At 44.2% G+C, this 22,001-nt stretch overlaps 1 protein-coding gene across 2 annotated transcripts in view; it reads right to left on the reverse strand.

Annotated features, from left to right (window-relative positions):
• Nucleotides 1-22,001, reverse strand: part of LOC135710079 (mucin-2) — a 189,038-nt gene that overhangs the window by 3,918 nt on the left and 163,119 nt on the right. Inside the window, exons 4-8 of one of the 2 annotated variants that reach the window (XM_065232549.1) lie at nt 21,063-21,376; nt 20,910-21,006; nt 20,634-20,840; nt 20,083-20,567; nt 19,836-20,019 (exon numbers count right to left, since the gene is read on the reverse strand). In XM_065232549.1, coding sequence (XP_065088621.1) covers nt 19,836-20,019; nt 20,083-20,567; nt 20,634-20,840; nt 20,910-21,006; nt 21,063-21,376 — 1,287 coding nt within the window. Of the gene's footprint in view, nt 1-19,835; nt 20,020-20,082; nt 20,568-20,633; nt 20,841-20,909; nt 21,007-21,062; nt 21,398-22,001 lie in introns of both variants that reach the window. The other variant, XM_065232548.1, reaches the window with a different exon arrangement.

Below are 22,001 nucleotides of genomic sequence, written 5' to 3' on the forward strand. Positions count from 1 at the left end.
ATGCGATCCTCACGGAATACCAATCCATCTTGAGTCGAAAGCTCATTACGATAACCAAAATACATCTTAATGCCATCAGGAACACTGTCAGCGTACTTGGGCCAGCCGTTTCGGATGTAATCAATGATCAACTGCATCGCTTGGTCCTTTTCTGTCTCCTGCATAATTTCATTCAATATGGCGCTTGACACGCAAAGAAAGTTGCTCAGCTTCACCTCTTGAATTGCTTCGAACACCTTTAAAATATACTCCTTCTTGTACTCGTCTCGAGGTTCGATGTTTGACAACGGTGCACGAGACAGTGCATCAGCCATAACGTTATCTTTTCCGGTGACGAATTCGATTGAAAAATTATATCGTTGAAGGTTGAGCAACATGTGTTGCAAACGACGAGGTGCTGACAAGAGCGGTTTGCGAAACACAGTTATAAGCGGTTTGTGATCGGTTTTGACCGTAGCTTTCGGGTTTCCAACAATCAACTGATCGAAACGAACACAAGCGAAGACTATGGCCAGCAACTCCTTCTCGATCTGAGCATAGTTCTTCTCAGTTGCGGTCAACGTTCCTGATGCGTATCTATTACCTCGTCACGTTGAAACACTGCTACTGCAAGGCCGATGCTACTTGCATCGCACTCGATAGTGAGAGGTTGATTTACATCATAGTATCTTAACGTTTTTATATCCGATACCAATGATTTTACCTGACAAAACTCGTCTTCTTCCACAGAGGTCCACTTCCAAGGTTCTGCTTCCAGGATCAGCTTTCGAAGGATGGTCAAATTAGCGCTGAGATTCTTGATAAAACGACCCAAGTATGTAATCATACCCACGAACCTATGGACATCTTTCCGATTCTGCGGCCGCGGAAATTCGCGAATAGCCACGATCTTCGACTCATCCGGTTTGAGACCCTCGTCGGTGAGAACGTGCCCGTAGAACTTCACTGATCTTTCACACAGTTTTAGCTTCGATTTGTTGAGTTTGATGTTATGAAGCTCCAACTGACATAGAAGTTTTTCGAGGCAATTGTTATGTTTTGCTAATGCCTCCTCAAGTGTATCTCCAATGCCGTATACGAGTAAATCATCCGCAATGCACTCAACGCCGTCTAAACCTTCGATAACTTCTTGCATTTTGATTTGGAAAATTTCCGGTGCCGGAGCAATTCCAAACGAAAGTCGTGTCCAACGGTGCCGACCAAACGGAGTCCAGAACGTTGTCAGTTTACTGCTTTCTTCATCCAGTACGACGTGCCAGAATCCTTTCCTTGCATCCATGGTGGTAAAAACCTTCGCCTTGCCCAGCTCCGGTAGTATTTCATCCAACGTCACGAATTGAAGATTCGGTCTTTTGAGCGCTTTATTGAGTGGAACTGGATCCAAGCAAATCCGAACTCCTGATTCTGGACCTCCACGTTGAACAATCACGATATTGCTCACCCAATCCGTATGACTTGTTTCTTTGACAATTATTCCATCATTCTCAAGGGATTCCAATTCACTTTTCAGCTTACCTCTCATCGCTATAGGCACCCGTCGTGGAGCTTGAACGGATGGTTTGACACTGTGATCTAGCTTCAAACCAACAGTTCCTGGAAGTTTTCCGTAGCCAGTAAAGAGTTCCCGATGACCATCGACGAGCTTCTGCGCTTTCACTCGATAGATGTTGAACAGCTCTTCCGACTGTGCTGATAGGTGACCTGACTCCGGTTTGCCAAACGACACTGTGTTGCAAAATTTAACTAGTCCGAGTTCACGGGAAGCTCTTGCAGACAACAGCGGACGATGGTCAACATCCACTACTTGAAGCACCAAGAGAAACTTCTTGCCTGACCGACGACATGGGACTTTCACTTGTCCCAGAACGTTGATTGGATTGCCCCCAAAGCTCTGTAGACGGAACTTTGATGGAAGCAGTGGTGGCACTTGAACTCCGGACAACTTTATCAAGGTAGCATGCCCAACAAGACAAACAAATAGACAAAAGACTACCAGCTGAAACATGGACACAGCTGGTTGGCGTAGCCTGGGCAATGTTGCCAGTCCGGCAATAGCAAAGTGAAGAGGTGCGACGCGAACACTGGCGCGGTAACCATAGTACAGTGATAGAGGAAATGCTTCACCAAACCTGAGCGTCTGCTCACCATGGAGGTGCGGCTCAAAACGGCGTCTGTTCTCCATGTTAGGAGCGGCTGATCACCGTCCTAGTGCCAGCGTGGGACTCTAAACAGAGCTGTGCACGATGGTCCCCCGGCGAGACAGGGGGTTGGGGCAGGCCCAACAAGCCGCCCTGGAAAAAAAAACAAAGTTGCAAATACCGAAGAAAGAAATACGGATCGGAACAATCGGCACAGACCTACGCGACGAAATAAGGACTACGATTGGAAACTCGGAACATGGAACTGCAAATCGCTCGGCTTCCCGGGTTGCGATAGGTTAATCTATGACGAACTTCAACCACGCAACTTCGAAGTCGTAGCACTGCAGGAACTTTGCTGGACGGGACAAAAGGTATGGAAAAGCGGGCATCGAGCGGCTACTTTCTACCAGAGCTGTGGCACCACCAACGAGCTGGGAACCGGCTTTGTAGTGCTGGGTAAGATGCGCCAACGCGTGATTGGTTGGCAGCCGATCAACGCGAGGATGTGCAAGTTGAGGATTAAGGGCCGTTTCTTCAACTACAGCATCATCAACGTGCACTGCCCACACGAAGGGAGACCCGACGACGAGAAAGAAGCGTTCTATGCGCAGCTGGAGCAGGTGTACGACGGCTGTTCGCAACGGGACGTCAAAATCGTCATCGGCGACATGAACGCTCAGGTAGGACGGGAGGCAATGTATAGACCGGCAATCGGGCCAAACAGCCTGCATGCCGTATCGAACGACAACGGCCAACGATGCGTGAACTTTGCAGCCTCCCGGGGTATGGTAGTTCGAAGTACCTTTTTCCCCCGCAAGGATATCCACAAAGCCACCTGGAGATCACCTGACCAACACACAGAAAACCAAATCGATCACGTTCTAATCGACGGGAAATTCTTCTCCGACATTATCAACGTCCGCACGTACCGCAGTGCGAACATAGATTCGGACCACTACCTAGTTGCAGTATGCATGCGCTCAAAACTCTCGACGGTGCATAACACACGTCGAAGTCGAACGCCACGACCCAACATTGAGCAACTACGGGACACCGGAGTTGCCCAGGACTACGCGCAGCAGCTGGAAGTTGCACTACCCACGGAAGAGCAGCTTGGCGCAGCTTCTCTTGAAGATGGCTGGAGGGACATCCGTTCAGCCATAGGTAGTACTGCTGTAGCGGCACTAGGTACTGCAATCCCGGACCGAAGAAATGACTGGTTTGACGGCGAATGCAAACTGTTAGTAGAGGAGAAGAATGCAGCACGGGCGAGAATGCTGCAACACCGCACGAGATTGAATGTGGAGCGATACAGACAAGCGCGGAACAGACAAAACTCGGTTTTCCGAAGGAAGAAGCGTCAGCAGGAAGATCGAGATCGCGAGGCGATGGAAAATCTGTACCGCGTAAACGACACACGGAAGTTCTACGAGAAGCTAAATAGTTCGCGCAAAGGCTACGTGCCGCAAGCCGATATGTGCAAGGACTTGGACGGTAACCTTCTCACGAACGAGTGTGAGGTGATTGAGAGGTGGAAGCAGTACTATGACGAGCACCTCAACGGTGAAGCAGCAGAAAACGAAGGTGGCACGGCAACAGACCTTGGAGCACGCGCAGAAGACGACAGGCTACCGGCCCCTGATCTTCAAGAAGTTGAGGAGGAGATCGGTCGGCTGAAGAACAACAAAGCAACTGGTGTAGATCAACTACCAAGTGAGCTATTGAAATACGGTGGTGAAGCACTGGCTAGAGCGCTGCACTGGGTAATTGCCAAGATTTGGGAGGAGGAGATATTACCGGAGGAGTGGATGGAAGGTGTCGTATGCCCAATCTACAAAAAGGGCGACAAGTTGGATTGCTACAACTACCGCGCGATCACACTGCTGAGCGCCGCCTACAAGGTACTCTCCCAAATTCTATGCCGCCGTCTGTCACCATATGCAAGAGAGTTCGTGGGGCAATACCAGGCGGGATTCATGGGTGCCCGCGCTACCACGGACCAAATTTTCGCGATTCGGCAGGTTCTGCAGAAATGCCGCGAATACAACGTGCCCACACATCATTTGTTCATCGATTTCAAATCCGCATACGACACAATCGATCGAGATCAGCTATGGCAGATTATGCACGAGTACGGATTTCCGGATAAACTGACGCGATTGGTCAAGGCGACGATGGATCGAGTGACGTGCGTTGTTCGAGTATCGGGGACACTCTCGAGTCCCTTTGAATCTCGAAGGGGGTTACGGCAGGGTGATGGACTTTCGTGTCTGCTGTTCAACATCGCGTTAGAAGGTGTGATCAGAAGAGCTGGGATAGACACGAGTGGCACGATATTCAGGAAGTCCATCCAGCTCCTTGGTTTCGCCGATGACATTGACATTATGGCACGGAACTTTGAGATGATGGCGGAAACGTACATCAGACTGAAGGCTGAAGCTAGACGGATTGGACTTGCCATCAACGCATCAAAGACAAAATATATGAAAGCAAGAGGTTCTAGGGAAGACAATGTTAGCCTCCCACCCCGAGTTCAGATTGACGGTGACGAAATCGAGGTGGTCGATGAGTTCGTGTATTTGGGCTCACTGGTGACCGCCGAAAATGATACCAGCAGAGAAATTCAAAGACGCATTATGGCAGGGAATCGTGCCTACTTTGGACTCCGGAGGACGCTCCGGTCGAATAAAATTCGCCGCCGCACGAAGTTGACTGTCTACAAGACGCTGATTAGACCGGTGGTCCTTTACGGCCACGAGACCTGGACTATGCTCGTGGAGGACCAACGCGCCCTTGGTGTTTTCGAACGGAAGGTGTTGCGTACCATCTACGGTGGAGTGCAGATGGATGACGGAACGTGGAGGAGGCGAATGAACCACGAATTGCACCAGCTGCTGGGAGAACCATCCATCGTCCACATTGCAAAAATTGGGCGACTACGGTGGGCTGGGCACGTCGTAAGAATGCCGCACGACGACCCAGTGAAAATGGTTCTAGAAAGCGACCCAACAGGAACAAGAAGAAGAGGCGCGCAGCGGGCAAGGTGGATCGACCAAGTAGAAGGCGACCTGCGGACCCTTCGCAGACTACGAGGCTGGCGAACTGTGGCCATGGATCGAGTAGAGTGGAGACGACTTCTTCGGACAGCAGAGGACAACAAGGCCTTAGCCTGATTGGTAAGTAAGCATGCCCAACAAGACTGGTATTAGCACCGGTGTCCAATTCGCATAAGACGGTTTTCCAAGACTCACCGAGCTTCAGATTGATTTCCCTGCTGCTTTGCACACTTTCTCGAAATGGTTTTTGCCCTTGCAGCGGTGACACCGCTTACCCAAGGCTGGACACACTCCCTTCGTGAACTCATGGACATCTCCGCAGAATTTACAGCGCAGTAATTTTTGTTTCGATGCTCCTTTAACCTTCGTTACTTTGTTCACTTCTGGAGAAATTCCGAGCTCCTGTGACCTCTTTGCAGCGATTTCTTCGGCACGGCATAAATCGACAGCTTTTTCCAGAGTGATGTCTGTGATGGTTAACATTTTCGTTCGAAGACGAGGCCATTTATTAGCTGTTACAACTTTGTAAGCCAACAGTTCCTTCTCCAGCGCACCCAGTTTGGCAACCTTCGCATGTACTTTGAGCCTTGTATTGAAATCGTCGATTGATTCTCCGGACGATTGCACAGCCGAAAAGAAATCAAGGTGATCCACGATTGATAGAGGTGACGGCTGCGGTACTGGAACATACGACGCACTTGCTTGTGGTTGTGTTACCTCTCGAAAAGCTGCTGATTCACTACGCGACGATGCTGTTACTGTATTCATCAGATGCGTAAATATTTTCGTTTGATGTTCCAAGAACATCTTGAATTGGTTATTATCTATATCGATTTGGATTTTTGAACCTAATGTCGTTTTCGTTTTTACTACACTACACCGGTGTAGTGTAAGCAGCAATAAGCGCGAGTCATTGACAGCTCATCATCATTTGTTTGTAAACAAAGGTGCAACCGATAGCTACACCCTGAAATTTTTCGGTGTTCGGCGGTGTAGCACCGGTGTAGCTACACCGCAAAAACGAAAACGACATAAATCACATGAAATTTTTCACTTGACAAAATGGCCGCCGACGCGACGAAACACGAGCGAACAGCTAAGATTTTTTTTCTTTTCACTCTGTGTAAACAGTTCAATAACTTCCGCGATTTCACTTTATGACGCCGGAAACAGTTAGAAGCCTGCGGCACTTCCTGACACCATGTTTTATTCTTATTAAAAGTTCAAGTGTTAACTATTTATACCAACTTTATTTAAGCAAACGAACTTAACACGGCGAGGACCAAGGGGCAATGCACTGCTCTCGAAAATGAATTGAAAATACGTGAATGAAAAAAATACATAAAAATTCATCATTACTCGTCATTACTCAAAAAAAAATGCAAAAAATACAAAATTCGGAAAAAATACACAAATATTCGACGAATAATAAAAATACACGATAATTCGTCATTTGCACGAAAAATTCAAAATTTGGTCAATCAAAATGCTGAATTCGGACAAAATGCGTAAATTTATTATATTATATTTTAATTCGAGCTCAAATCACAATACAATGCATTAATGAGTAGGATTTCACCCATTTTTAAGAAAAGTGCATTAAATAAAAAAACATTAATGAGTAGACCCAAAAATAAGTAACGAATGCGTAACAGCCTTGGTAACAGATGCTTATTAATGCGTAATGAGCGAGGTAAGGGGCTGTTCATGAACTACGGTGGGGGGGGGGGGGTTAGGAAAGTTGGCAATTATCCACGGCCCATACACATTTTTAAAATTTTGTATGGACAATTGTCTACGTAAGGGGGGGGGGGTTCTCATAAATCCCAAAAATCTGTCTACGTAGTTAATGAACAGCCCCTAATGAGTTTATGAGTTAAGCCTCTTTTCTTTAAATTGGGTGAAATTCTACTCATCAGTGGGTATTTTAAAGTTAGCGTGTACTGTGCATTTGTCAAACAAAAAGTCAACATTGTGAGTTTGTTCCGTTTGATTCTTGGTTCGAGTGGTAAACATAAACACTGCAATGACAGAATACACTTATATCTGATTTTCAATAGATTAATGCATAAAAATACACTTTTGTTTTTCTAATACACAGAAAATTACATATATTCAAAAAGTGCAAAATAATACATTTTTACCCAAAATACACGTTTATTCGATAAAAAATACTTCAATACGTTCATCAATACGTTGGCCTGAATCGAAAATACAGTAGTGAATCGCCCCTCGGCGAGGACTATATCGATAATGATGGCTGACGGTGCTGCGTATTTTATGCTACCAGCATGTTGTAGTGATGAAAAGATCAGTGGTGCCATCAATACTGCAACAATAACAACTGATGTTCGTTATAGCGATAAATAAAATGTTCATTCCACACGCAAAAAAAAACCGTTCCGGTATTCGTGAACAACAAATCACGAAAGCATGAACTTCTAATTCGTTTGAATTCATGACTTAGTTCCCGTAAACGTGATCGAGTAAATAACATTTTCATGAAATAAATCCCAAATCCATGAACTTAAGTCACGTTAAGTTTCATAACGCTACAGAAGTTTCATAACGCTACAGAAAACATAAAATAAAATCATGATTTCGTGATCCATGAACCCATAAGTGTGATTTTCGTTCCTGAAATCGTGATCACATCAATCCTGCAGCTGTCATTTTCAGTTGTTGTTGATTTTATCCTTATAGAGTGCTCGGATCCGTCGAGAATAGTGTCTCGATTATTATTGAGTGAGCTGAGCCGTATCATCAGAATGGTGGTCCGGCACAATGGCAGTGGCTGGTACATGTCATCATACTGGCCGTTCTCGAAGAAAAAGAATCCCCGAACGCATCCGGTGTTCTTGCTCCCGCCGCTCCGATGGAAGTCGAAGGTGGTGTTGATTTGTTGAGCTGAAAACTCGGCTGAAAGTGTGTTCATTCCATCTGCTGGCCTCTGATCCATCTGATACCTGCTGCCAGTTTGGGATGCGGGTAAATCCTGCATCAAGGCTTCCTCACTCGATTTAAAATATTGGTACTTATAATGAAGTTGACATTTTACAGTCCATGAACCATGTTCCCGTTTTCGAGAACAAGGTTCACGGTATCAATCACAGTCACGTTTGCCAGAACTAGATCATGATTTTCCGAACAGAGTTCACGATTCTATGACTTTTGTTGCCTTTGCAGGCGTTACGTTTATTTTGTGGAACAATGTTCACGATTTCATGATTTTTAGTCATGGTGTACTTTCGTAAACGAAAAATTTACTTGTTCCAAAAATCGTGACTGGAGGTTGACGAATTTCGGAACGGATTTTGGAAATTTTCCCGGTTGTGCGATATAAATTTACATTAAGCATAAACCAACTGCGATTGAACCGAATAGATCTATATGTTAAATGCCAATGAGAGTAACTCAAAATTGCAAATAGTAAGGTTACTCAGTGAATGATTAAAATTTTCCTCAATTTTCGTGGGAAAACTCCTTGAATGTGAGGGGAATTAATCATATCTTCAGGCCATTTTCCACAGAGATGGCGCTGTTCCGCTGGTAAGAAGTAATTCAAATCTCCATATAGAAGTTGAGAGAAGGGGGAATAATTCGCATTCGATGCATATTCAGGTAAAAAAGTGAACGACAGCCTAAAGAAATCATTAATTTCCCGAGAATTATTGTTGAACATGCTACAATTAATTCAAAATTATTTTCCCCAAACAGTTTTCATTTTCGCTTCATAACCAGTCCCCAGAAACTGGGGACTGCATATAATAGGGGTACCATACCTTTTTTGACCGCACTGACCTCTGTTAACAATTGACGGAACTAAATTTATGCGTAATTTCTGATAGATATCACCATTAAGAACAGCAGTGACATCTGAAGGAAAATTAACACAGAAGCATGGTAACATGATTAATTGAGAGATATGTCGGTCAGTCTATAAGTATATTCCTAGAATTTTGGACGATTTTCCTCATAGTCAAGCAACTTTTCCCGTATTCGTAAATTAGTATAAGACACTGAAGAAGTCTGCACATTGTAGACAAAATACGCGTATCTGTCAACGATAACCAAATAAGGTAGTGAAATTTAATGGAACTACTAATCCTTCTCTCTTTCTTTGTACAGGCATTTCACTAAGACGCCCACATTCATCAGAATTTAGCTTTTCCCGGTAAAGTGATGAAAATTTTTACACACCAAGTAACCCCACTTTTTGCAATTTTGAGTTGAATTCGACTCAGTTACTGAGTTAATCTCATCGATCGTGCATTAGTAATACAGATGGATTTTTGCGGGATGATAAATTTGGTTCTGCATTAAAAGTCTTCAAAATTTGTCTATGCGAATTCGCTCAAAACTTTACAAGATTTTATTTGATTGTTCTCAAGCATTTCCCTTGAAATAATTTACTTTCACAGAGTTCATTTCAGAATTCTTCTAACATGAAATTCTCTGCAGAACACTTAAAAAAATCATTAAACTCGTCCTGAGATTCTTTTTAAAGAATGCACTGAAGCTTCCCTCCATTTTTTTAAATTAGCTAAATTAAGATCAGGGGAGGAGCTGACCCAAACAAATTCTGACCCAAGCACACTACTGACATCTGACTCCGTGTTCGCGGGAAATATTTAGCTAATCCATGAACCCACATGCAAAAGTTATGAATTGGTTGGTGTCTGATCTATTCTGGACAAATTATTTTTATCTAGATCAATAAATCCTATGGTTTTGACAGTTTTTAAATCAGCCGTTTACGATTCTCGGGCATAAGTCAGAATTAAGTGTCATGTCGGTTTGTCGGTGGTTCTAGATTCGTCTGGAGTTTGACCGGCTATGGTGGCCAGTAGGTGACGATGAGATTCATCGAGACGGGGGACAAGACAAACAAAAACTAATAAAGAGAGACAAAAGTCCGTGCTAGATGTTTCAATAAGCCAACAGTGGAAAGTTTTTTAAGATGATGGAGCAGATTTAAAGGGTGTTACGATCAAAACTTTGTCAATTTAAACTTGACGTATTTCCTTTAATCGAGCATTTAAAAAACCTGAGCACGCCTCATTTTGTTGGAGGTGTGCGTGCAGAATGATGCCTCTGTTTTGATTTTGACATTTGCTCTTCAGTTAGAAGCTGTTCATTAAATACGTAGACAGTTTTTTGGGATTCTTAACCCCCCTTCCCCCCCCCCCCCTACGTAGACAATTGTCAACACATTTTTTCCCTAACATGTCTACGTAGTGTAACGTCGTGCGTTTATTTCATTTCAATTTTTAGTTTAGTTTAGAATAACTATGGTTAGTATTTGAACCTTGTAATTAATTAAGAATTTCAATGCAATTAAAAAAGAGTGATTCGTTTCCAATGCAATGTAGCAAAAAGCTTCGTGATACGTACATTTGTCGCGATTTTTATGGCAAGATGAAAGTGAGCTTGTAGATATGAAGCTTTTATAGCAAGCTAGCAGATGTAGCTTTTGTTTATAGATTGGGAAATACGTGAAAGAGATGGAAATACGTGAAAGAGATGGCTAAGCCGAACATTGATTTTTCGCGACATATCCGATCCTTTTATCTTTAAGTAATTCCGCGGTTTCTTGGGAAAAAGAAATTCCAGTCTCTGCCATATTGCTAACGAATCGGCTGGAAAGCAGTGTTGTTTGACGCGGTTTTCAAGTTTTTCAGTCAAGTGTGAACTCAATAAAATTCGATCAAAAAGATAAAGGTGATTAATTTAAAAGAAGTGTTCGAGTCAGTTAATTAATTCGATAGCTCTTTTAGATTTTTCTTGCCTGTAGCAAGTAGTTCGCGTTTCAAACCGCTGTGTAAATAGTGTGTCTAAATACAAAAAGGTTATTGTTAATTAATTTTGCAAATTTAAATATTAGATGAGTAATTTTGTGATTTCGCGTTGGACAGCTCGTTCAATGGGCTTTTTTGTACGGGCTGGAATTTTCGGCGAGTTCGGCTTCCATCGTCGCCGGACCGTCTGGTTTGTCGTAATTTCCGTCCGTTGGATTTGGACAAGACCCGGGTGCATTGCGAAGCCCGCCTCTTGTAGGTAGATAAATGGAGTGTCGTGAAGTCGCTAGTTTGCTAAGCGAAGTTTTCCCCAAGGGTCGTCAAAAGCCGTTGGTAGAGTCCCCATTATGTTACAACCCCGGGGTACGAAGCCAATTGCGTACCTCGGTTCGGATTTTAACCAAAGAAGAGAAGATTACGTTTCATCTCGGGCGGCCATAGCGGAAACATAGTACGCGAAGCCGTGCGACGGTACGTTGGTCTCTCTCTTCTGCGGAACGAATCTCCCGGGAAATGCTCGACTCCGTCGATGCTCAGCTCTCTAGAAACCAAATCGGAAGCCTTCCGTCCAGCCGCCGCTACCTCCGCACCTCTAATTTCGGCCCTACCGCACACGGGTCACTTTTCGTCGCTGCACGCCATTTCCGCAGCTTGATCAGCGCCATTCCGAGACCGTCACCATCATCACAGGTCGTCGGAAGGTCGACAGTCACCATCGTCAGGACCTTGGTAAGGTCACCGGCTTTCATTACCGCTCCATGTGTTTCATTCCTAGTTGAACACTCAGTCGGTTAACAACGTCCCGGTCTCAGTCGCGCGGCATCTAGTTTTTTTCGGTGTTTTTTCCGCCCGAGCGGTTTTTTCTTCCCCCTATTGGGTGCCCCAAGTGACCAGTGTGCAACAGAGGAAGTGGAATTCCATGGGCCGAGCCCCTTGGAGTTGCCATCCAGCTTTAATCCACCCCGGTAATCCATCCGGTCGTCAAGTCATTTTTTCATCATCGTGCCGACCCACCAACACCAATCATCACCACCAGCAGCAGCAAACGGACCATCTAGCTGCAACGGCTGATAGGTTGTTTACAACCGGCATAAGTATTAGACAATACATTTTGCAAGTCCATTGCCTCCCTATTGTAGTTTAGTTTTGCCTCGTGGCGCGTGACTCTGTCTCTGTATGGGTCATAGTGAGACAACTTTTTGCAAGTAGATATAAGTTTTTTTTTTTTTTTCGATTTTTTTTTTTCTTTTTGATTTGTTCGTACGTCGGGCAAAACATTTAATTACTAGTAATTAAAATTAATTAATTAGTGAAGGTTTTATTTTTTTTTCCTTCTTAAGTGGTTGCGCACCGCTTTTGCGCAACACTTATGGCATCTTCCGATGCCTACGTTACGCGAACCAGATACTATGAACCGTCTTCGAAAGGACCATGGGTTGTCTTTTTTCGGCCCAAAAATAAACCTTTGAAAACTCTCGACATAACGAGAGATTTGCTGCGTAAGTATCCGGGAATCTTGGTACACAAAGAAAGATTCAACAAACTGCGTGTAGAAGCACCGACTTATGATGTGGCAAATAAAATTGCTGATCACGAGTTGTTTAGTGTTGAGTACAACATCTACATCCCTTCTCGAGATGTGGAGATAGAAGGCGTGGTCTCCGACGCGAGTCTGACTGTCGAGGACTTGAAACATGCCTCGGGAACTTTTAAAAACTCGACATTCGCTACCGCGCTAGTGAAGATACTGGATGTAAGGCAACTGCATTCAGCATCTTTGCTAGACGGTAAAAAAGTTTATAAACATTCAGACTCGTTCCGGGTGACTTTCGCAGGTTCAGTTCTCCCAAACTTTGTTAAAATTGATGGTGCTTTTTTTCCGGTGCGACTGTTTGTACAGAGGGTATATAATTGTACCAACTGCAAAAGGCTGGGACACTCGGCCAGCCATTGCGGCAACAAAACTCGTTGTGGCAAATGTGGTGAAAACCACAAAGAGGATTCTTGCCACAAAGAATCAGTAAAATGCGCTTACTGTGGCGAGAATCCTCACCCCTTGCAGGAGTGCCCGATGTACAAACAGCACTCCGATAAAGTGCAGCGTTCAATCTCTGGACGCTCCAAGCAGACATATGCTCAAATGTTGAAGGCTGCATCAGCCGTCCAAGATGCAAACCGATTTTCGGTTTTGTCAGTTGAAGAATCGGACTCTGACTCATCCGATGAAGGTGATTCTACGGTGGTACACGCACCTTCAAAAATAGACGGTTCCTCAAAAAGAAAATGCCTCTCCCCGAAAGTGCGCCGTAAGAAAACTAAAGTCACCTCCAGACGATTGCCAAATTCCCAGGGTAATGGGGATGAAAAAACAAAACCGAAGGCTCCTGTTGATCCAATCCCTGGATGCAGCAAGAATTTTCCGCCATTGCCCAACAAAGATAAAAAAAATAAAAAAGCTGCTCCTCAAACTTCTCAAAAGAAATCCAAGTCCGAACGAGGTTTGCTAGCTTTTTCGGACATTGTGGAATTCATATTAAACATGTTCAACATACAAGACCCTCTAAGAAGCTTAGTTTCTGCCTTGCTTCCAACGTTAGAATCATATCTTAAGCAATTGACTGTTTCATGGCCCCTCCTTGCATCAATCATATCTTTCGATGGATAATTCGTCGAACGAGGTTGAAGATATGATCACTGTGCTACAGTGGAACTGCCGTAGTCTAGTGCCTAAACTAGACTCGTTCAAATTTTTACTTCACAATTCTGATTGTGATATATTTGCTCTCTGTGAAACATGGCTTTCTTCCGATAAAGAACTCAACTTCCACGATTTTAACATTATACGCCTGGATAGAGACGATTCTTATGGAGGAGTACTTTTAGGGATCAAAAAGTGCTACCCTTTCTACAAAATTTCCCTTCCTGCTCTATCCGGCGTCGAAATCGTTGCTTGCCAAATAAACGTGAAGAACAAAGATCTTTGCATAGCTTCAGTATACGTTCCACCAAGAACCTCCATTAGCCGTAGTCAACTCTGGAATCTAGTTTCGATTCTTCCATCCCCAGTATTAATTCTGGGTGATATGAACTCCCATGGTACTGGGTGGGGCGATCTATATGACGACAATAGAGCGGCTATTTTTTACGATTTATGTGACGATTTCAATTTGACTATTTTGAACACTGGTGAAGCGACACGTATAGCAAAACCTCCGGCTCGAGAAAGCCGACTCGACCTATCTTTGTGTTCAAGATCGCTATCATTGGATTGTCAGTGGAAGGTTATCAATGATCCCCATGGTAGCGATCATTTACCAATCATCATTTCAATAAAGTGTGGCCCTCACTCTGCAGAACCATCTCGGGTTCCATTTGATCTTACAAGGAACATCGACTGGCAGAAATATGCAACGGCGGTGACAATCGGTGTCGAATCAATAGATGCGCTTCCACCATTGGAAGAATATCGATTCCTAGCCGATTTGATTTACAAAAGCTCACTGGAAGCACAAAAAAGAAAAGTTCCAAGTGCACCCTTTAAAAGGAGACCAGCCACACCTGGTTGGGACGAAGAATGCACAAAATTGTATGTAGAAAAATCTGATGCTTTCAAAGCTTTTCGTAGACACAAAACCTCCACTTACTTCGAGGAATATTCAAAGCTTGAGACAAAGCTGAAACAATTAATCAAAACAAAAAAACGCGGTTATTGGCGCAATTTCGTCGAGGGACTCTCACGAGAAACCTCAATGAACACCTTGTGGAGGGTGGCTCGCAACATGCGTAACCGCTCATCTTTCAATGAGAGTGAAGAATACTCCAACCGATGGATATTCGATTTCGCTAAAAAGGTCTGTCCGGACTCAGTTCCAGCACAAAATATTCTTCGAGAAGCGTCTCCTAGCGGCGGCTCTCTGGATAGACCATTCTCAATGCTGGATTTCTCTATGGCTCTTCTTTCATCGAACAACTCCTCACCGGGAAGCGATATGATTAAATTCAATCTTCTGAAAAATCTTCCAGATATCGCTAAAAGACGCTTGCTAGATTTATTCAATTCCTTGCTAGAAAACAACATTGTACCGCCTGAATGGAGACAGGTCAAAGTAATAGCCATTAAAAAACCTGGCAAATCAGCGTCTGACCATAATTCATACCGTCCGATTGCTATGCTTTCGTGCATTAGGAAATTGTTGGAGAAAATGATCCTTCGGAGACTCGATCACTGGGTCGAATCAAATAACTTGCTATCAAATACACAGTTTGGGTTCCGCAAGAGCAAAGGAACAAACGATTGTCTAGCGCTGCTTTCCACAGATATTCAACTGGCCTTTGCACACAAGGAGCAATTGGCTTCAGTATTCTTGGACATTAAGGGGGCTTTTGATTCAGTTTCCATTGAAATTCTGTCAGACAATCTGCACAGATGTGGACTTTCTGGAATTTTAAATAATTTCTTGTACAATTTGTTGTCAGAAAAGCAAATGAACTTTTCTCTTGGAAAACTGACAACTTCCAGAATTAGTTACATGGGCCTGCCCCAAGGCTCATGTCTCAGCCCTCTTCTTTATAACTTTTATGTCAAAGATATCGACAACTGTTTGGCAGAACAATGCACGCTAAGACAACTTGCAGATGACGGTGTGGTTTCCGTAATAGGTCCACATGCCGTGGACTTGCAAGGACCATTGCAAAGTTCCTTAGATAACTTGTCTTCTTGGGCTATGAATCTAGGGATCGAATTCTCGCCGCAGAAAACTGAACTGGTAGTGTTTACTCGAAAGCGGTACCCAGCCCAAATGCAGCTTAATCTTTTTGGCAGAAACATTACCCAATCATTGTCTTTCAAGTACCTTGGGGTCTGGTTTGATTCAAAGTGCACTTGGAATGCCCATATTACGTATTTGAAGCAAAAATGTCAGCAGAGGATCAACTTTCTCCGTTCAATTTGCGGCACATGGTGGGGTGCTCATCCGGGAGACCTCATAACGCTTTATAAAACAACTATTCTCTCTGTTCTAGAGTACGGCTCTTTCTGCTTTCTCTCGGCAAGAAAAAGTCACCTAATAAAATTGGAACGAATTCAATATCGTTGTCTGCGTATTGCTCTAGGCTGTATGCACTCAACGCATAACATGAGTCTCGAGGTTCTGGCAGGAGTAACACCCCTCCAGAACCGTTTCTGGGAGCTCTCTCTCAGAATACTAATCAAATGCGGAGTGACGAACACACTTATAATTGCTAATTTTGAAGAAATTCTTGGGCTGAACACACAATCTCGATTTATGAGAATCTACCACCACTACATATCATCAGATATGTGTCTTCCTTGTTATACTCCAGACCGTGTTCACTTCACCAATCGCAGTTCCTCAATTGAATATGATCTGACCATGAAACAAGCAACTCATGGGATTCCCGATCAACTTCGACCTATTATTATCCCACGTATTTTTACTGAAAAGTACCAACAAGTCAATTGCATGAAAAGATATTTTACAGACGGGTCCCGTCTCAATGGATCCACTGGCTTCGGTGTCTTCAATGAAAACTCTAGTGCCTTCCGCAAACTTCAGGAACCTTGTTCCGTTTTTGTTGCTGAGCTGGCAGCAATCAACTTCGCATTGGGGATGATTTCCAATATGCCCACAGACCATTACTTCATCTTCTCGGATAGTCTCAGTTCGATTGAGGCTATTCGGTCGATGAAACAAGGTAGGCACTCATCTTATTTCCTTTCAAAGGTAAGGGAGCAGATGTGTGTGCTGGTCGAAAGATCATATATGATTACCTTTGTATGGGTCCCCTCACATTGCTCAATCCCAGGCAATGAGAAGGCGGACTCTCTCGCAAAGGTGGGCGCGCAGGAAGGCGAATTGTATGACAGGCAAATTTCACACGATGAATTTTACCATTTAGTGCGTCAGAGTACCTTTTCGAGTTGGCAAACCGATTGGGACACTGGAAATCTTGGACGGTGGTTACATTCAATTATTCCTAATGTTTCTTCGAGAGCGTGGTTTAAAGGCTTGGGCTTAAGTCGTGACTTCATTCGCGTGATGAGTAGACTTATGTCCAACCACTACTCGCTAGATGCTCATCTCAATAGAATAAACCTCGTGGACAGCAACATCTGTCGGTGTGGAAACGGTTACGATGACATCGAACACGCAGTTTGGCAATGTACGGATAATGACGCCGCCAGAGAGCGACTTTTGAATACCCTCGAGGCCCAAGGAAGACAACCCTATGTTCCTATCAGAGACGTGTTGGCAACCCGTGATCTCTGCTATATGCAGTCCGTTTATGTTTTTCTTCAAATGTCTAGTATAAGAATTTAATTCCTTTTGTCTTTTGTCTCTCTTTATTAGTTTTTGTTTGTCTTGTCCCCCCGTCTCGATGAGTCTCATCGTCGCCCACTGGTCACCCACCATAGCCGGTCAAACTCCGGACGAAGCTAGAACAGCACTACCGTTCATACTGGCGACAACGCTCTGATGAGACAACGAAACCCTACCTCAAGCTCCTCCCCTGATCCTATCCTTCGAAAATGTACCCTTCTAACCTCGAGTAAGCCGCGAGTAATCGGCCCAACTCCTACTAGACATAGAATTAAGTGAATTTTGTTACACACAGTGAACAATGAATTATCGGCTCCGTAAAGCTAACGCGATTGAGCCTTCCAAATAAACGAACTAGATAAAAAAAAAAAAAAAATTACCGCTCCATCCGTCGCCATCATCGCATCGCATCGGATCGAAAAAAACCTGCGCAGGTATGTCCGTACTTTCTTTTCATGGCCATGAATAGTTTGCTTTTTGAACCGAGTTTAGTCCAACCCGAATGAATGTTAAGGAAAGATTGAATATAGATTGAAATTTGAAGTTTTTTCGTTGAGTTACTTATTTTTCTGTCACGGTTTTTTAGCTGACTCGCTCGCCATTGAGTTCTTGGGCTCGTCTTGGATTCGAATCAGATACATTCGGTTTAGCTTGGTTCGTTAGGTTTAATGAAAATTGGGACTATAATTTGTGGACTTTTTTGAGATTGCGGGTTTGGATCGGATAAAGGTGTTCTTTCGATAAAGATTAGTTTTCCGTTAAAGTTTTGAATTTCATTGAGGTAGGGTTTTTAATCATACCGTTCGGGTGGTCCTCTGAGGATCAGTCTCTAAGTCGGGCAAAGAAAACACGACCGGTGGTCTCTCGTAAAGGGAGTGGCGCTTAAGCCACCGAGTTTCACTTGAACCTCGAGCATTCTTCGCGAACGGTTACAGTAGTGTATTGACATCCCCTTACCAAAATGGCGTCCTTGCAAGAGGAAGAACGCATCAAAATTTTGCACGCACATCGCGAAAATCCTAACTACTCGCACTTTAAACATACTTGAAAAAGGTTCCTGGACAGGACTGTTATACGACATCCGGAAAGGGAAAGATGGCAGACATTTCCAAGCATATAAAACTGTCGATGTTCGCTGGTTTGGTTTGGTTTGACATTTTCATTGCAACCGAAACCGTCAACCAGGAAATTTACGTCAACGAGTGGCTGGAAAACCGTCTGCTGCCTTTCCTGTTCCGTGCTGTTTTGGTCTGATTTGGCATCCTGCTGTTACGGAAAAAATTTGATCGTAACACTCTTTACTGTGAGGGAAAATTTTCGCATCATCGCATCTTTAATGTTGATGAGACTGCAGTCATTACCGTAAGTATATCGATATTGCATTACGAGAAAACGTCTCTTACATTTTTTTTTCATTATCAGATTCAAACCAGATCATCCAAGGATTTTTCTCTTAAAAGGAAGATGGAAGTTGGAACCCTTTCCTCTGCAGAAAGAGGAATTTTACCGGTGTGATCTGCATGTCTGCTACAGCAGTCTATGTCCCTCCCATGTTAATACTCCCACGTGCCCGGATGAAAGATGAGCTAACAACTGGAGCACCAGCAGGGACGCTGTTCAGAGTGCATATCCCAGCGGATGGATGCAGACGGATTTATTCGTTGACTGGTTCAGGCATTTCCTGCTCCACAGAAAACCCATGAAGGACGCTCCCGTATTTCTTATTTTAGACGGTCACGTAAGTCAACCAAGAATTTGAAATTCCTCGATTTGGCTAGAGAAAACCACGTTACTGGCATATCGCTACCTCCTCATTGCACACAAGACCTACAACCCTTGGACGATTCGTTCATGGATCCACCGAAGTCGTATTACTCAAAGGCGATTGAAAAATTCCACCGAGACACTAAGGAACATACGGTAAAACAGACTAATAGTTCTGCACTATTTGCAGAAGATTATGCAAGGCAGCTCCGCAAGCTACAGCGGAAAATGATTTTCTTGAACCAATGAGTTTAAAAACTAAATAATTTTTAATTTTTGACAAAGTATGAACTAAATTTCGGACACTTAAACTCGAATTTCGGACACTATTAAAAGTTGATTATCTCGGTCGAATATGATCCACATGTCTTGTAAATTTTAAATTTTTTTGACTAGTGCCCTCCACGATCAACTAACATTATTACTTTGTTTCTAACTGGATGTAATATTTAATTAAAAATGAAAGTGTCCGAAATTTGAATCGTCCGAAATTTGAATCGTCCGAAATTTGAATCGGAACGGTATGAACATTTCAGATTGACAAATTATTGACGTTTGTCTAAATTTCTAAAATTTGATCTCAGTAGATTTTTGAATTTCTTGGACTTCTTCGTCTCATATACATCGGAATCGTTAGGAAAATACCTTAAGCAACGGAAACCTTCTAGATAATTTGAGATCCGCAGCCTTCGGAGAGTTTGTAGGTTTCCCATATAAGAAGATCATAAAACTTACCCTGTAGATCAGTTCGTACTGCTCCCGCGTCCGCACGGAGCTGGCCCGTCCCCGTCGGACGTAGTACACGATGTGCGGAACGTCCACCGTCCGCGGTGGAATCTCGACCGCCCGCAGTGCCACGTCACACGCGACGATCGTCCCGGTGCGGCCAGTTCCCGGCGAACAGTGCACCGTTATTGGTCTAAACAGAACATCCCGTTTAGTATGCAAGCTTTGGTCTTCAAAATATCACTTGTCCACTTACCCCTGAGTCCTCTGCAGCGATTTGTGCTTGTCCATGGTTCCTCCGTTGCTCATCAGGCTGCTCGGCGGAGCTCCGTCCGACGTCGTCTTACCCATGGTGTTATTGTTATTATTGGAACTATCTACATTAATGCTACCTATTGCTACACTACTAGACTCGGTGGTATCGACCGACGTAGGTTCCTCGGCGATACTGGTTATACCGCCATTGATTCCATTGCTGATAACGACGGTGTTGGTGGTGCTGTTGTTGTTGTTGACGCCATTGTTGGAAGTGGCGTCGGCCAGTTCACCCGGTGCCAATCGGGAGTAGCTGCGTGCCTCCAGCAGCATTGCGATTATCGAGGACTCGTCGATGGGCACCCCGGTGTCCGGCCACTGGTACCAGAAGTGCATGATCTCGCGCCACGTGTTCGTCTGCGTGTTGCGCAGATGTACCGTCGAGATGGTGTACTTTTCCTTGTTTTCACGGCTCTTCAGCGTAAGCTGTTGGGAAAGAGGGGATGCTTATGAGAATGATCTATTTCCGATCCGGACGAGTGCCAAACCAACCTGGAAGTCACCGAATGCGCGGTTGTTGTCCAGCACGACTGACGGCGGCAGATACTCGGCACACTTCTCGACGCCGCTCTCGCTCAGATCGGTTGCCATGATGATGACCTTCGAGTTCTGTTCCCAGATCATGCGCCAGAAGTCGTTGATCGTGTTCTCCATCGGGGCCTGGCAGGCGATGTAGTAGTTGACGTTGTCCTTCGGGCCCTGTGACAGTTGCGACCAATCGATCAAGTTAATCAAAAACACATAACCTCAAAACGGAAAAAAGGTCACCTTAACGAAGTTTGCATTGATGTACTCAGTCTTCTCATCGTCGTTGATGCGCTTCAGGTGTACTCGGGTTTCCGGTAGTGGCACCACGTTCGCATATCTGTAAACAATGCTGGACAGTTATCCTAATACTAATACCAAAACAAAAATCCTTACCGATTCTTTTCCTCACATCCCTCGGGCACCTCGTCGGCCCGGGCCGTCACATTCGGAATCTCCTTGAACTCATCGTAGATGGCCGTTTTGTTCTGGATTATGTTGGCCAGTTCAGCCACCGTCAGTGGGTTCGTCTTGAGGCCCGGGTCTTCGAAGGCCGAATTGCCGTAGGAGCGCTTCGACATCCGCATCGTGTTGCCCTTCCGGCGCACGCTGTTGTACACTGAAACGTTGTCCAGGCTGTAGGCGTCCAGCCCGACCGGGCGGCATCGTTGGCCGTAGGAAACCTGCGCCTGTCGCTTGCGGAAGATCAACTGCAATTGCGGATAGTACAACTGATCAACGAAAGATTGCCCTGCTCGGTCCCTGAGGACGGGGGCGGACCAAACCGGCTATTTACACTATGTGCACGCGCTCATACATAGTCAAAGATAGGAGGATAGTGAAAGTGGAAGGAGAAGGAAAGAAGAAGGATTGTAACAGCAGTGGATCAAGTTGTTCTGTGGAGTTAAACCGTGAACAATTCTACACCTATTCGCTAGATAATTGTTGTAGAGTATGTTGCTTTAGAAAGCTTCTTGATGATGATACACCAGTAGTTCGAATGGAAATCCACTGGAACTTTGCAAGAATAACTGTTAGTATAGACTACACTTAAAGCACCTTAGAATTCCTTATGAAAAATCAATCAAAATGAACTTTAAACCAAACGTTTTTGTTAATAGATTGCTTAATTCACCTATTCACTCCAACAAAATTATCAAGAGTTGAGAATAGTGCAAGGGTCGCATCGAAAACAAACTGGTCCCCTCTAACTATAGAAAACATAATGAACGATATATGACGCAACAGATATAGAATTGTTCATCCTTCGAACGCCTCGGAACAAAATTCCCCACCATCCTGGTCTAGTCTAGTATTCTACTTCACACGATGTTC

The sequence above is a fragment of the Ochlerotatus camptorhynchus genome, unplaced genomic scaffold, assembly GCF_037179485.1.
Source record: "Ochlerotatus camptorhynchus isolate MF236.1 unplaced genomic scaffold, CSIRO-AGI_Acam_v1.1 ptg000370l, whole genome shotgun sequence".
Lineage (NCBI taxonomy): Eukaryota > Metazoa > Arthropoda > Insecta > Diptera > Culicidae > Ochlerotatus > Ochlerotatus camptorhynchus.